The following is a 15,188-nucleotide window of genomic DNA, read 5'->3' on the forward strand; positions in this document are numbered from 1 at the left end:
ATTTGGTCCATAAGATGTTTGATCCACATCAAAGTGTCCTTGATAGATGCAGGTTCATTTAATTATGTCTAACACATCCATAAGACATTTGGTCCATGCCAAAAGATCTTTGATATTTGTTCCTGTCTGAAACCATTTGGCATGAACCAAATATGCTCATGCATGTTTTGGGTAGGACTAGATTTCCAGGATCTTTTGTTGTGGACCAAATGTCTTATGGATTTTTGAACAAGACCAAATGTCTGTTAACCAACCTTGACAAATCACTTAACTTCTCTGAGTCTCCCTTTCAGATCTAGAAAATAATCTACTTAGACCAGATAATCCCCAAGGTTTAGATATTCACAATTCTGTATCATTTTCGAGACGAAGAAACTGAAGCCCAGGGAGAGGGGATAAGTGACTTGCCCAACATCCTGGCATAGGAATAGACCACAGGTCAGTGTGTCTTTTATACTGTTGGTCTTGAACCCTGTATGTATATTAGAATGCCTGGGAAGCTTTTTATAATACTGATTACTGGATCTCTAACCTAAAGTGTCTCATTTTGTTAGCTAGGTTGTGTTTGGCATAGTATTTTTGACATTCCTCAGGTAATTCTAATGTGCAGCCAGGGTTGAAAACCCTCTGCTCTACATTAACAAGGCATGGCAGTATCTTGCTAGCTGCTATACCTCTCTACATCTTGACTTGTATTTCCAACACAAAAATGATTCACTCAATTTTAAACCCTTTTATTCAGATGAAGATTGTTACAGGAGGATAGCTTTCTAGACCTTGCAAAAACCAAAGTAGTAAGTATCAGCTTTCCCTGCAGCTCAGTAAAATGGCATGACCATAGCTTGAACTCCATCCTAGAAGTGAAATGTTATGAAAAACCATGGAGCCATGGCCAGTGTGGGAGGAAGCAGGGAGGGATCATTTGCATTTCTTCCCCACCTTTTTGGGAAAAGGATATAAGGTTTGTTCCAAAAATAAACTTTCAAGGTTAATGAGCAGGGCATCAGGCACAGTACGCAAATGCTGTTGCTTTTACCATATTTATGTAGCAGAAAGAGCCATGCTGTCCACTGTAGTAGCCTTACTGCTTTACAGTGAATTCTCATCAAACTTTTGTCACTTTGCACACCAATAGGATATAGGATTTCTTGATTAAAACTGACATTCTCCATTCATTACATTTGACTCTGTATCTTGGGTGTGTATGTGTCAGTATGCATGTCTGCATGTGTACATGTGGGGGTATGTATTTAAAACTGTATTCTATGTTCACTTTCTCTGGGGAGCACGTGTCTGGGAAAATAGCCATTTTGAACTAAAACAGGACACAGACGTGGACTACGGAGACACATTATTTCCAGTCTTACCAACACACCTACCACTCTAGTAGTGGCAGTCAAATGATTTTACCATGCACAATGCACCAGTAATTAACCTGGTCAATTTCCTTTGAGTGCCTCTTGTCTGTTTCATACTTGGTTTTTTAGTGCCCTTTATAACTCTAAATCACTTTCTTAGTTTAGGAGCATAAAAATATATTGTGTAGGACTTGGTTTGCTCATAAAATTGTCATATTTGATATATTTAAAGATGTGAAGGCCTGGGGGAGAAAAACAGGAAAATACAGGGGAGAAACCAAGCAAGTCCTCAGAAACAATTGTTTTTTTTTTCCTCTGGGTCTTCATAGCTCACCTCCACTCAGACGTGCAGCCCATAATAATGAACACAGGCTTGGAATACACTCTGTGATTGCTCTAGGGCGACTAGGGCTCAAGATAATTGTAATTTTTAAAAATAGGTTTCACCGTTGTTTGGAACCATCTACAATTCAATTTACTTTATCGCACAAGCCATGAATAATGCTATGAAAGAAAATGGACGGGCTAGTGCTGCCAGCCTGGTTCAGCATTCCAGAAACATGCAGTTCTATGGATTCAACCAGTTGATAAGGACAGATTCAAATGGAAATGGAATTTCCGAATATGTAATCCTGGACACCAACTGGAAAGAATGGGAACTCCACAGTACTTACACTGTGGACATGGAGACGGAGCTGCTACGGTTTGGAGAGACCCCCATTCACTTCCCTGGTGGCAGACCCCCTCGAGCAGATGCAAAATGCTGGTTTGCAGAAGGAAAGATCTGCCGAGGAGGTAAGGAATGGAAAATAACTGGTAGTCAATTTGGCTCAGCTTGGGTTACAGGGAACCTCTTTAGGGAAAGGCATATTTTAATATTAGAACACTCATAGAATCAATTATTTGCATTCAGGTGACATAAACATCTTGCCACTGTCTGTAAGTTTAAAATAATAAGGACAGTGAGAGGTACTTTGCAGCCATGAATAACCCTCCACAATTTAAAAGCTACCCCTACTCCCATTTTAAAAAGACCCCACTTCCAAAGAGGTTACTCTAATAAGAAGAAAGCATCACCCTTCTCCTTGGTCTTCTGTAGGCTATGATCTGTGATTGTTTTCCTTGCTAGAAAATTCACCTGTCCTTCCCATGATGTATCCAAATTCTGCCACTCAGTTTCCACCACAGAAATAATGTATCTACACTCTCTCCTCTCTGAACTCCCATTGAGCTAAGTCTATACCTCACAGCTTAGCACAAAATTGCTTTTCAGTTGTTTCTCATGTGTTGATTGTGTCTCTTCCTCCCCAAAAGACTACTCCTTAAGGGCAAGGACCATAGCTAATAATTCTTATGCCCTTCAACCACCCAACATGGTTGGTATCCAATAAATACTTGCAGTTTGATTGACTGATTGAACTCCTCTAGCTTGTGAAAGAGGGGAAATTCCATCAAATCTCTGAGAACCAGAGGGGTACTTTGGTGGAAAGATCTGTATTATTCCTATGCCAGTGTGCACCACACTTTTCTAGAACCAAATGCATCTATTTGAAATAGACTTCGATTTCTATTTTCTTTTAGCATGACATACCCAGCTACCTCTTCATTTGTGTCATCATATATTTCCCTCTGAAATCTTAGTAATCTATCCAAATGTGTGGCTTTTCTAGAGTACAATTTACATCCTAGTGAAAACACTAATTACCAAAACCAGTCACCCTTGAAGGACAAGTGCTATGTTTTTCATCTATAACTCACGAGGTCTATGGGCTCAGGTGAATTTAAAGCTCTTTTATTTTATGAAGGCAACATAATACCCTTCACAGGTGAGATAACATACTTACTCTCAAGAACTCTATTGCTGTCCAACTTAAATTAAGATACTCAAAGTTTTCCATTCGTGGACTTTTTTCTCCAAAAAACACCCAGGTCAGCCTTAATTCATGTGATTTGTTATTATCAGAGTGGTGAGTGGTTTTGCTTCAGAACAGCTAAATTGCTTTCTGTGTCCATAAAGTCAACAAGACAGACTGTGGTGTAGAAAAATGGAATTAAGTTAGGTAGATGTGGCTTGATTTTAGAATCACCAGAAAGCATGTGGAGTCACTCTGTGGTGCCCTTTATTTACAGCCTCCTTCTGATGCTATTCTTCCTCCTTCCTCTTCCTCTCTGCAGGTATCGACCCTGCCTTTGCTGTGATGGTCTGCCTTGCTTTGCTTATAGCCCTGCTGTCTATTAATGGATTTGCTTACTTTATAAGGTACATTTTTTCATTTTTTATATAAAAATATAAGGCCATAATAGCATTGTTAATATTGATTTCTGGGAGTCATGTTTCAGTACAATTGCCTCATTACATGGCCCTCTGATTTTCTTTTTTCCATAGTGATTTACCATACCTACTGGCCCAGTTTAGAGTGAAGTGTTTTCATGATGCCAAGAATAACTTCCTCAGCTATGTTGTCAGTGTTGTTGCCTGTGGGTAGATCTGGCTCTCAACACTATCGTGAAATAAGAGAACGAGTTACTTTAGGGCCTGCCTACTCCTTATCTGTGCTCCCTTTTCCACTGGCAGAGTCTCCTATAATCACTTCCTTCCCCAAATGGTATGGACTGGTAAGGTATGAAGTTGGGATATTTTAACAAGTTCCAAGAATTAGGCAGACTTTGGCTTCTTAGAATCCAAGATTTAGGAATAGTGATATTAACTCACAGGACTGTAAAGGGGGAATTAAATAAACTGAAGCAAGTAAAGCACCTAGAACAATACCTGACTCACAGTAGGTGCTCAAGAAATGGTAAATCTCAACTCCCTCTCAAGCACATGGGACTCTCCTGCTGATTTTTGGGAACCTAGGATCCTCACTTGGACTCATACCTTTTGCCCAGGGTATCAAATTCTAGGTTTTTACTGTCCTTCTTCCTTGGGCAAAAGCTACCCTAGCTAATCATCAACATCATTGCCATCAAGTCTTTGTCTTTCTCCATCAGACCCCTTAATAACAAATGATCAAGTACTCTGATGAACTAATTTAGGATCAGGAATAAATGGTTGAAGATAGCTTAATATGACACCTCTTTCTTATAATCTTTGCATTTTGACAGTTGGGCTCTCCCCATATTAGGATGATTTGGGAAAACTGAGAAACAAAGTCAGCCACAACCCTCCCACTTTTCTCTTTCCACCCTGCAAGCCACACCTTTGTTATCTTTTTATAAGGGTGGTCCTGACAATAATGACACAAAATTGGTAAGGAATGGAGTGGAGCTATTTTTGCAAATTCCAAGAAAACATGTCTAGAGTGTATTAGGTAGCTGTTTAAATTTGGACAAGACACTAAACTTATCGTGGCCAGAATTTTCTTATTTGTAAAAAGAAAGAATTGAATTAGATGATCTTTAAGAGCTCTTCCAGCTCTGATATTCTAATGAGTCTGTGAAATTCTGGATTGAAACTATAACAGGTGTGACTCTTAGTGTTTATTATGTTAGTGTTGCTGTGAAAAGCCACTATTATCCAATCTTCCTGGTACAAGAAACTTGATAAAGCTACACAAAGTAGTAGGTAGCTTATGAATTGTTAAAGCACATTTGATGAAGATAGTACTTCAAAGGAAGATTTTAATTTCTGTGTGACTGTGGCCTATCCCTGTTCAGAACAGAAATTTAATGTCTTTAGCTGCTGCCAAAGAATGAAGTATTTAATTAACATCATTAGATAGCTACTTAGTGAAAATAAATGCCATCCAATTAAAATCTCCCCCCTCCAGGGAGATTTGAAGAGTAATAAGCTCTGGCTCCCCAACGTCAAACATCCTATGTCAAGGTGGAAAATGGTGTCACTCAGCTGCTTATGTTATTTGTCAGCCCCCTCACCCTCCAACATGACTGATCTCACTGGTCTTTCCCATTGAATGGACTGGTTCTTTGGACTTAGAGCCCAACCTTCAATTCTTAGGAAGGGAAGGAAAAAAATCATGGAGGAGGGGTTTGTTTGGAGCTTGTAGGCTGAAGGGCAAAGAAGACTGGAGAGGAAAATGATTGGAGAGGGACATGATTAGAGAGAAAAATGATTGGAGAGGAAAATGAGTTTGAGACAATTGGTACTTCAAGTGGTCACAGAAAACTCAGAGAAGGGAGAGAGGCACATCATTTCCCAGAGTCACTTGGGCCTTGGTTCTTCAGTTAACAAAGCACAAAAGATGCCCTCTCTTTGCTGCTTTCCTCCCTCTCTCTGCCCACCATGGCTGCAATCAGAAGAGCTGAGCGACTGATGAGTTTCTGTAATAGATGGTGATTACTTGCAGGAGAGTGGCTCTCTGTTCCTTCCTTTTCTCTGTGTTTTGATTGTTTAAGTTTTTTTTTTTCAGACAGAAAGGCGTGCAAAGAACCCAACCACCCCAAAACAAAGGATTCTTTGAACTCCTCCTTTCTCCCTACTCTGAACCAAATTGCCTCGCCTTTCTATAAAGCTCTCCCATGCTTTGTAATACTAATGATGATAATGATAATAATGAGCTCTTATACTTCATAGTGCTTCATGCTTTGCAGAGCACTTTCACATATATTATCTCATTTGATTTTCAAAACAACTCTATAAAGCGGGTAATGCAAAGACTATTATCCTGCTAGATAGATGAGGATACTGGGGAATGAAGAGGTTAAATTATTTATCCAAGGTCATCTGGCTAATTAATGACAGAGTCTGCTACTACACCCCAGGTCTCTGGGTTGGGAGTCCAGTTTTCTTTCTACTAAAGTGTATTTTGTGGCATGATTATTTTTACAGGTGTGCCTGCTTTAAGACAATTCACTACACATATGAAATAGATAAGTTAGGGAGTGATGCTTTGCTTTGCCAAAAGACCCGTGTGCTCTACCCAAGAATTCACTACAGGGCTCTTTTAATTTTCTCTGCAGGGCAGCCACTCCCACAGCGATAAGGAACATATTTGTTGGCAGACAATTAGAAACACATTAATTGTTTGTTTATAAATCAGTGGAATCACTGAGAAAAAACTGACTGAGTTGCTGGTACTTAGAGCTACAGTGATATTATACACTTCTTAGAGCAACTTGACAAAGCATTCACTGGTTGTTTTACCCATTGTGGCTCTCAGCTTTAATACATTCCACGGGGTGACCATTAAGGAGTTATGAAAAAAGTGAAGCCAAACTGTAACTATCAGAGCCCCCAAGACAAAACGGAAAAAACCAACCACATTTACTAATCCAAGGTTCCCTCCAGGTCCTCAAGTTTCCCTGTCAGCTCTACTGAGGACCTACCTGGCTGTGTGGGTAGACATCATAAACTCCTGTGTGTCTACTAATTGATTTGTAAGAAATAATTGTATTCACTGCAAATTAATGGGCATGTTTGGAGAGAATCAGGTTTAAACTGTGTCTATGTAATGCTCAGACAAGAGACCAATTCAGTCAAAGGAAATAAAAATCCAGTCAGCCCACTTGTTTGGAATCATGTAGACAAAGCAACCAACTGATTGAATTTTTCCACTTTTCAACCTGTTGCTTTGGCAACGCATAGATGCAACTTTGTAAGACAAGTGGTCTTGTGGGCAGAAATCTGGGCCCACAGCCAGAAACCGAGGATTCGACTCTCAGCTCTGCCTCAGGCTATGGGATCTCACATAATTTGCTTAATTTTGTTTTGTTTCTTTAATGTGTTTTCGTACCTTTAAAATGGAGACTAATGATTCTTGGCCCTGATATTATTAGAATACATAGTATGGCATATGGGAAAAGGTGTGGAGTTCTTTAAAAGTATTCAGAGATGTTGTTTTGAATGTGTCCTTGATGTGGAATCACCGTTTGATTAGTCTGAGATACCATCCCCATGCAGCACCCTCCCTTTTGATATCTCTTTAATAGCAGTCTTACTTTTCTCTTTTGGTCTTTGTAATTCTGTAAGTTATGAGGACCGGGGTTGCTGTCTCTCTGCTGCCTATACTCTGGTAAACTTCCATGTGTGCTTATTCTTTCAATTATCTTGTATATTTTTTAACTTCTAGCATAGGGCAAATTTACCCCTGCTTTGCAAACCCTCTAGCACCCTGTGACCCACCAATTTTATGCTTGTTTCAGACGTCGTATAAATAAAATCCAATTGATTAAAGGACCCAACAGAATTCTACTGACTTCGGAGGATGTGACGTTTATCAATCCCCACTTTGGCAGTAAGGTAAGGCATATCCCTTTCTCTTACAATATAGTAGCCACAAAGCACAACTTTCTCCAGCACCTGACATGTGGCTAGTCTGAACTGAGATGTGCTGTAAGAGGAAAATACACACTGGATTTAGAGGACAATACAAAAACATGTAAAATAGCTCATTAAATTATTTACAAATATTAATTACATGTCAAAGTGATAATCCTTTGGATATATTGGGTTAAGTGTATTACTAAAATTAATCTCACCTGTTTCTTTTTATGCTTCTTTAACGTGACTACTAGAAAACAAACTTTCATGTGTGGCTCATGTTACATTTCTATTGGATAGTGCTATCTTAGAATAGTCTTGTGAAAGTGATGCAGTACACTTTGAGGAAGACTGTAGCTTTGACTTCTTATAGTGCTTCTTTGTACATTTGGATTCAACACGTGATTGCTAGCTCCTCAAGAGCAGAGGTACATTTTTTAAAAATGTTAGCCCATAGCACTTGATGTGGTGCTATAATGGGTGCTCATAAAAGTTTGGTGAATGAGGTCAGAATGGCCATCATTAAAAAGTCTGCAAATGATAAATGCTGGAGAGGGTGTGGAGAAAAGGGAATTCTCCTATGCTGTTGGTGGGAATCTAATTTGGTGCAGCCATCATGGAAAACAGTATGGAGATTCCTTTAAAAACTAAAAATAGACTTACCATATGATCCAGCAATTCCATTCCTGGGCATATATCCGGAGGAAACTCTAATTTAAAAAGATGCATGCACCAATGTTCATAACAACACTATTTACAATAGCCAAGACATGGAAACAACCTAAATGTCCATCGACAGATGACTGGATAAAAAAGTTGTGGTATATTTATACAAAGGAATACTACCCAGCTAGAGAGAGAAGTAAGATGGCGGAGTAGGACGCTTGTAGCTCACCCTCTCCCACAAATACGCCAAAACTCACATCCACGGACCCACTCAACCAACCAGAGCACCTGTCGAACTCCAACAGAACATTGCCCTCTTCGAAAGACAAAGACTCCAAAAATCTGGTAGGAGAAAAGAAAAAGCAAAACAGTGTGGGACTGATCCCGCAGGGAGGGAGCGGCAAAGGAGGACTGGTGCTAGTTTGCTGGGTCTACCCTCTCCAACTGAGAGGCCAGCGGGATGGAGGGGTAGACCCCATGGCTCAGATCTGCCCCGAGCACCCCTTGACAGACAGAACTGAGTTAATAGTCACGTAGGGTCCCCGCAACACCCAGCCCAAGATGCGAGCTGGCAACTGGGGCCGGGACAGGCTGCCCAAGCCAGGCAGAGGACCGGGGTGGCTGCACTGAGGCAGCCCTGGGGGACTGTAGGGTGCTACGTGCCGTGACTAGGAGGGGATACTTAGCAGAACCACCTCGGTCCCCCATAAATTGTGAAAAAAGCAAAGAACACGGCTGGTGTGCCCTGGGAGGAGGGGCGCCGTAGCCTTTGTCTCCTCAGACCTGCGCTGCCATTACTGGTGCTTCTCACAAGAAGAGAGGTGGGGCACAGCCATAGCCGCCATCTCCTGTGTGCACTGCCCGGGAGGGGTGGGACCAAGTCCTGAATCTGCACCCGGGGTCTCTGCAACCTCCTGGGCAGGACTGAGACTTGTTTACAGCCCAAGGCAGATAGGATCTTTCTGCCCTGGCACCTCAGAGAACTCGTGCCACCAAGACAAACAAGGAGCTGAGATTTGGCATGGAGCAGGGGCGAGGCCGTTCCACGGTCTTCCCCATGCCCACTTTGGGAGCACCGAACCAAGGTGGAGCGGGCAGCTGCATAGAGCAGCAGAGTGACTGGCACTGGGGGAGGGCGGGCGGCCACCCCTCTTCTTGGCAGGAGCGCAGCACCTGACCGTGGTGCTGGGAGGGGGCGTGATCAACCCATCTGCCTCACCCAAGTGCAGCATCTGACTGTGGCATTGGGAGGGGAAGAGACCCGCCCGCCCACCGGGTAAAAGCTCAGCACATGACCCAGTGTTGGGAGGGGGTGTGATCTGCTAGCCCACAGCCACTGGGAGCAGCACAGATGAGGGCGCCAACAGAGGGCTTCTGGAAACAGCAACCTGAGTTTGTGAAACAGGGTGAAGACACAAAGACTTCTTGATAAAATCATTAAGAGCACACCATCTCCAGGAGGACTAGATAACTGATACTCCTTAAGCCACAGTGCCAGAGAAATATGAGCAATACGAAGAAGCAGAGGAACCACTCCCAATTAAAAGATCAAGAGAAAACCCCTGAAAGTACGATCAAGGGAATAGACATTGATGGCCTACTAGATGAAGATTTCAAAAAAGGAGTGATCAAAGTACTGAAGGAACTAAAAGAAATAGTGTTTAGAGATATAAAATATGTCAAAAATGAAATACAAGCTATAAAGAAGAACCAAGTAGAATTAGTAAACCCATTTGCTGAGATGAGAGCTGACCGAAAGGCTGTACAATGCAGACTAGATAATGCAGAGGAATGAATAAGTGACCTAGAAGACAGGACAATAGAAAGCACCCAATCAGAACAGCTGAAAGAAAAACAAATAAAAAACAATGAAAACAATATAAGGGACCTATGGGATAATATAAACTGTGCCAATCTACACATAATAGGAGTTCCAGAAGGGAAAGAAAGAACAAAGGGGATTGAAAAGGTCTTTGAAGAAATCATGACTGAAAACTTCCCAAACTTAAAGAAGGAATCAGATATCCAAGTACAGGAAGCTCAAAGGGTCCCAAACAGGAAGAACCCAAACAGACTCACACCAAGATATATCACAATCAAGATGGCCAGAGTCAAGGATAAAGAAATGATCCTAAAGGCAGCAAGAGAAAAGCAAAGAGTGAGTTACAAGGGAACCCCCATAAGGCTCTCAGCTGATTTCTCTACACAAACACTACAGGCCAGAAGGGAGTGGCAAGGTATATTCAAAGTTCTGAATGAAAAAAAGATGCAGCCTAGGATACTCTATCCAGCAAGGCTATCCTTTAGAATAGAAGGAGAGATAAAGAACTTCACAGACAAGCAAAAGCTAAAAGAGTTTAGCAACACTAAACCCATGCTAAAAGAAATATTGACAGGTCCACGCTAAATAGAAAAGAAGCAGGATGCTACAGAAATGAGAAGCTCATAACTGGAAAGGTGATAACTACCATGAATTACAAATAGAATAAACACAAAATTGTAAAAGAAGACATCTAAATCATTAAGAGTGGGAGAGGGAAGCAAGGAAAGCCACTGGAAAACAGTATGGAGATTTCTCTAAAGACTGGGAATAGACTTATCATATGACCCAGGAATCCTGCTCCTGGGCATATATCCAGAAGGAACCCTACTTAAAATGACACCTGCACCCCAATGTTCATAGCAGCACTATTTACAATAGCCAAGACGTGGAAACAGCCTAAATGTCCATCAACAGATGACTGAATAAAGATGATGTGTTACATTTATACAATGGAATACTTTTCAGCCACAAAAACTGACAACATAACGCCATTTGCAGCAACATGGATATTCCTGGGGAATGTCACTCTAAGTGAAGTAACCCAGAAAGAGAAAGAAAAATACCATATGAGATCACTCATATGTGGAATCTAAAAAGAAAATAATAAATGCAAAATAGAAACAGATTCATAGACATAGAATACAAACTTGTGGTTGCCAAGACAGTGGGGGGTGGGAAGGGACAGACTGGGATTTTAAAATGCAGAATAGATAAACAAGATTATACTGTATAGCACAGGGAAATATATACAAGATCTTTTGGTAGCTCACAGTGAAAAAAATGTGACAATGAATATATATATGTTCATGTATAACTGAAAAATTGTGTTCTACACTAGAATTTGATACAACATTGTAAAATGACTATTATTCAATAAAAAACTGTAAAAATAAAAAGGAATACTACCCAGCTATAATAATAATAAAATAATACCATTTGCAGCAATATGGATGGACCTGGAGATTGTCATTCTAAGTGAAGTAAGCCAGAAAGAGAAAGAAAAATACCATATGATCACTCATATGTGGAATCTGAAAAAAAAAAGACATAAATGAACTTATTTACAAAACAGAAACAGACTCACAGACATAGAAAACAAACTTATGGTTACCAGAGGGAAAAGGGGGTGAGAAGGGATAAATTGGGAATTCAAAATTTGCAAATACTAACTACTATATATAAAATAGATAAACAATAAGTTTCTACTGTATAGAACAGGGAACTGTGTTCAGTATCTTGTAGTAACTTATAATGAGAAAGAATATGAAGAGGACTATATGTATGTATATGTATGACTGAAACATTATACAGAAATGGCATGTATTCAGTGCCTTCATGGAGATTACAGTCAAGTAAGAGAGACAAATCGTACCACACAAAAGAGTTGATAGATGCCATATTGCACGAAAGACACTAGAAATATAGTAGAACTTAAGAACAGATAGATCAGTGGAGGAAGACTTCTCAGAAACCCAGCACCAAAACTTGGTCTTAAAGAAGAAAGTATAGGATTTGTCTAGGTCCCAGGTCATAAACTGATAACAAATTTTGCTTGACCTTTATGGTTATAAAAAATTGTAGCCAGAATTTTGGAATTGGGAGATTACACATAAAAACCTAATTTCTGGGTGTTCTTTAAAGGTTGGAAAATCTATCAACCTTGGGCATCATTATGGCAATTGGCTGGAACCCAGCAGTAGTTGCCCTTTATGAAAGAGTTTGCAAAAACTGTATCTGCAGTATGACACAGTTCCCATCACTCTCTATTGTCTTATACTAAGCCAATTTCATCAATTTATATTACCCGCCTGGCATCCTAGGCAGAGAAAACAGCATGAACCAAAAGCTTGGAAAAGAGAGTGTGTGGGGAAGTTTTGTTGAATGTAGCTAGTAGTGGGAGAATGTGCCTTTTTGTGCCCCATCTATTTGGCTAAAATAAAGACATTAGTCTTGGCAAATTCTAGTATGGTGGTGGCAGGGTGAAGGGAGAGGATGCAAACACTTCATTTTGTCCCCATGTGCTACTTACTTTTGCTACATCAGCACACCAGATCTGAGAATTATCTCTGTAACAGAACTGATCATCTTCCTAAATATGACACTAAAAGGTGTGCTTTAACTAGTTGGTTGGGTGAAAACAGATTTACATTAATACCCTGTGCAGTTGGAATCAAATGAAATGTTCAGCTGTTTGGTTTGTCTCAACTACAACCCTAACTCTTACTTATTTAAATCTCCAGATCCTTTTGTAAAGTTGATAATTTCCTGGAAATGTATTGCTGAATGCCAACATTATCACTGTGGCTGAAAGCTACATTCCACTTTTATGCCATCAAAACTTATTGATCTTAGTCTCTATTTTTGAAGCCACCAGAGGACCCAAGGGCTCATGTGGCAGAATTTGTCTGGATTTGTCATCCTCAATATACCTTGTATGAAATTTCCCACCTCAAATGCAGTTTGGTACAGCCACTGTGGAAAACAGTATGAAGATGCCTCAAAAGACTAAACATAGACTTACCATATAGCCCAGGAATCCCACTCTTGGGCAAATATCCAGAAGGAACCCTACTTCAAAAAGGCAACTGCACCCCAATGTTCACAGCAGCACTATTTACAATAGCCAAGACATGGAAACAGCTTAAATGTCCATCAACAGATGACTGGATAAAGAAGATGTGGTATATTTATGCAATGGAATACTATTCAGCCATAAAAATGACAACATATTGCCATTTGCAGCAACATGGATGTTCCTGGAGAATGTCACTCTAAGTGAAGTAAGCCAGAAAGAGAAAGAAAAATACCATATGAGAGCACTCATATGTGAAGTCTAAATATATATATATATATATAATAAATGCAAAACAGAAACAGACTCATAGACATAGAATACAAAGTTGTGGTTGCCAAGGGGGCAGGGGGTGGGAAGGGATAGACTGGGAGTTCAAAATTTGTAGATACTGATAGGCATATGTAGAATAGATAAACAAGATTATACTGTATAGCACAGGGAAATATATACAAGATCTTGTGGTAGCTCACAGTGAAAAAAATGTGACAATGAATATATGTATGTTCATGTATAACTGAAAAATTGTGCTCTACACTGGAAATTGATACAACATTGTAAACTGACTATAACTCAATAAAAAAATGCTTAAGAAAAAGAAAGAAATTTCCCACCTCAATAAGAAAGGGAAGTTACTGAAGCGCAAGTTCTAAAGCAATCTAAAGATGACACAATACTAAGAAAACAAGTATTCAATTCTGTGACAAAATATTTTATCCAGAAATGAGTTATCAGTAGTAAAAGCAGATGGCTAGAGGTCATTGTCCAAATGTAGCAATATATAGTAAAGTTTTTATCAAAGACAATAAATCTATTTTTAAATCTCTACTTCTTTAGTGGTATCCATGTCAAAATGACAGTTCATGTTAATTGCCTAGATGTTTTGGGTCTAAAGTGTCAGAACAATAAACATAGCTCAATTTTGGACTGAATTAGCTTTTCTTTCGTATAGATCCTGCAATAGTCCAAACTTCCTCTACCTATGCCTTCTCTCTTTCCTATTGAGACACAGAACATATTTGGGTTTCATACCTGTTCTCACAAAATCACCATAAATAAGCAGAATAGTGCTACCTTCAGGTGAACCAAGTGCCTAGGGTTTTAATATCTTGTTCATGATGATAGATGTTTTTGTTCACTTGCGCATAAATTTTTACATAAGGAGAGTTACAAAAACACAATCATCACCACTTCTCAACGTATGAGTGATTGAAATGAATAATAGCAGAGATTGATAGCCTTACAGGGAATTTTTTATTCTCTTACTATTTTGACCCAGGTGGAAAAGGATGGCATTACCATAGAAGAACATAGCTCTTGGCCTCTAGATCCCTTTTGGCAGTTGGCTTGTATCAAGGGTTCTGATGGGAAAAGATAGGGGAAGCATACATTTTCCTTAATTGCTGTGTAGTCACAAACTTGCAGCTGGCTGTGTCTAATCAATCAAGAAACCAAGCCAAGAATTCCATCCAAATGGAATGTCTGAAAGTGTAAACTCTTGGTGAATATAAAATTAATTCAGTCTAGAAAAATTGGCAGGTCAGTAGAAGTCAGGTCAGAAAAGGAAGTTTTTAGAAGAAAGTGAAGCTGAAGTCCAAATGTATGTGGATTTTGGCAGATTCTCTCGGTTTCTCCTTTGCCCTTCGTGGAGAGGTCTAAGTCTCAATATACAGAACTAGGTGCTCCTGCTGAGATATGAAAACAAAGAATAAAGGGAAATAGATTCCTCTCTGGCCTTGCTCTGTTGAGGAGAATTCAGGTTGATCTAAGGGTTATGTGAAGGGTCAAGTTTTACATATTGTCTGAATCTTGAGCTGTTGTGATTTCAACACACGAGGGGCTGGGTATAGTTTACTATTACCTTGGAACTTTTTGATAGTCTTGTCTTGGTAGAATGAACTGAACTTGGGGCTAAATCAACTAGTGATCTTTAGTTTATCAAAGACTGTTAAGGGAAGAGTGTGTGGAAGTACTTTAGATTAATTTTTGGTGTTAAGCAGGAGTGAAGCAAAGCATGATGTGGTAGAAAGAACACAAGACCAGGAAATA

The 15,188-nt window shown here is 39.8% G+C and overlaps 1 protein-coding gene across 1 annotated transcript in view; it reads left to right on the top strand.

The window, feature by feature from the left end:
- Positions 1-15,188, top strand: part of GUCY2F (guanylate cyclase 2F, retinal) — a 101,390-nt gene that overhangs the window by 29,894 nt on the left and 56,308 nt on the right. Inside the window, exons 4-6 of the mRNA XM_072956336.1 lie at positions 1,799-2,153; positions 3,534-3,618; positions 7,461-7,557. Of these exons, the coding sequence (XP_072812437.1) occupies positions 1,799-2,153; positions 3,534-3,618; positions 7,461-7,557 (537 nt within the window). The remainder of the gene's footprint in view (positions 1-1,798; positions 2,154-3,533; positions 3,619-7,460; positions 7,558-15,188) is intronic.

The sequence above is a fragment of the Vicugna pacos genome, chromosome X (assembly GCF_048564905.1).
Source record: "Vicugna pacos chromosome X, VicPac4, whole genome shotgun sequence".
In the NCBI taxonomy this organism is placed as follows: Eukaryota; Metazoa; Chordata; class Mammalia; order Artiodactyla; family Camelidae; genus Vicugna; species Vicugna pacos.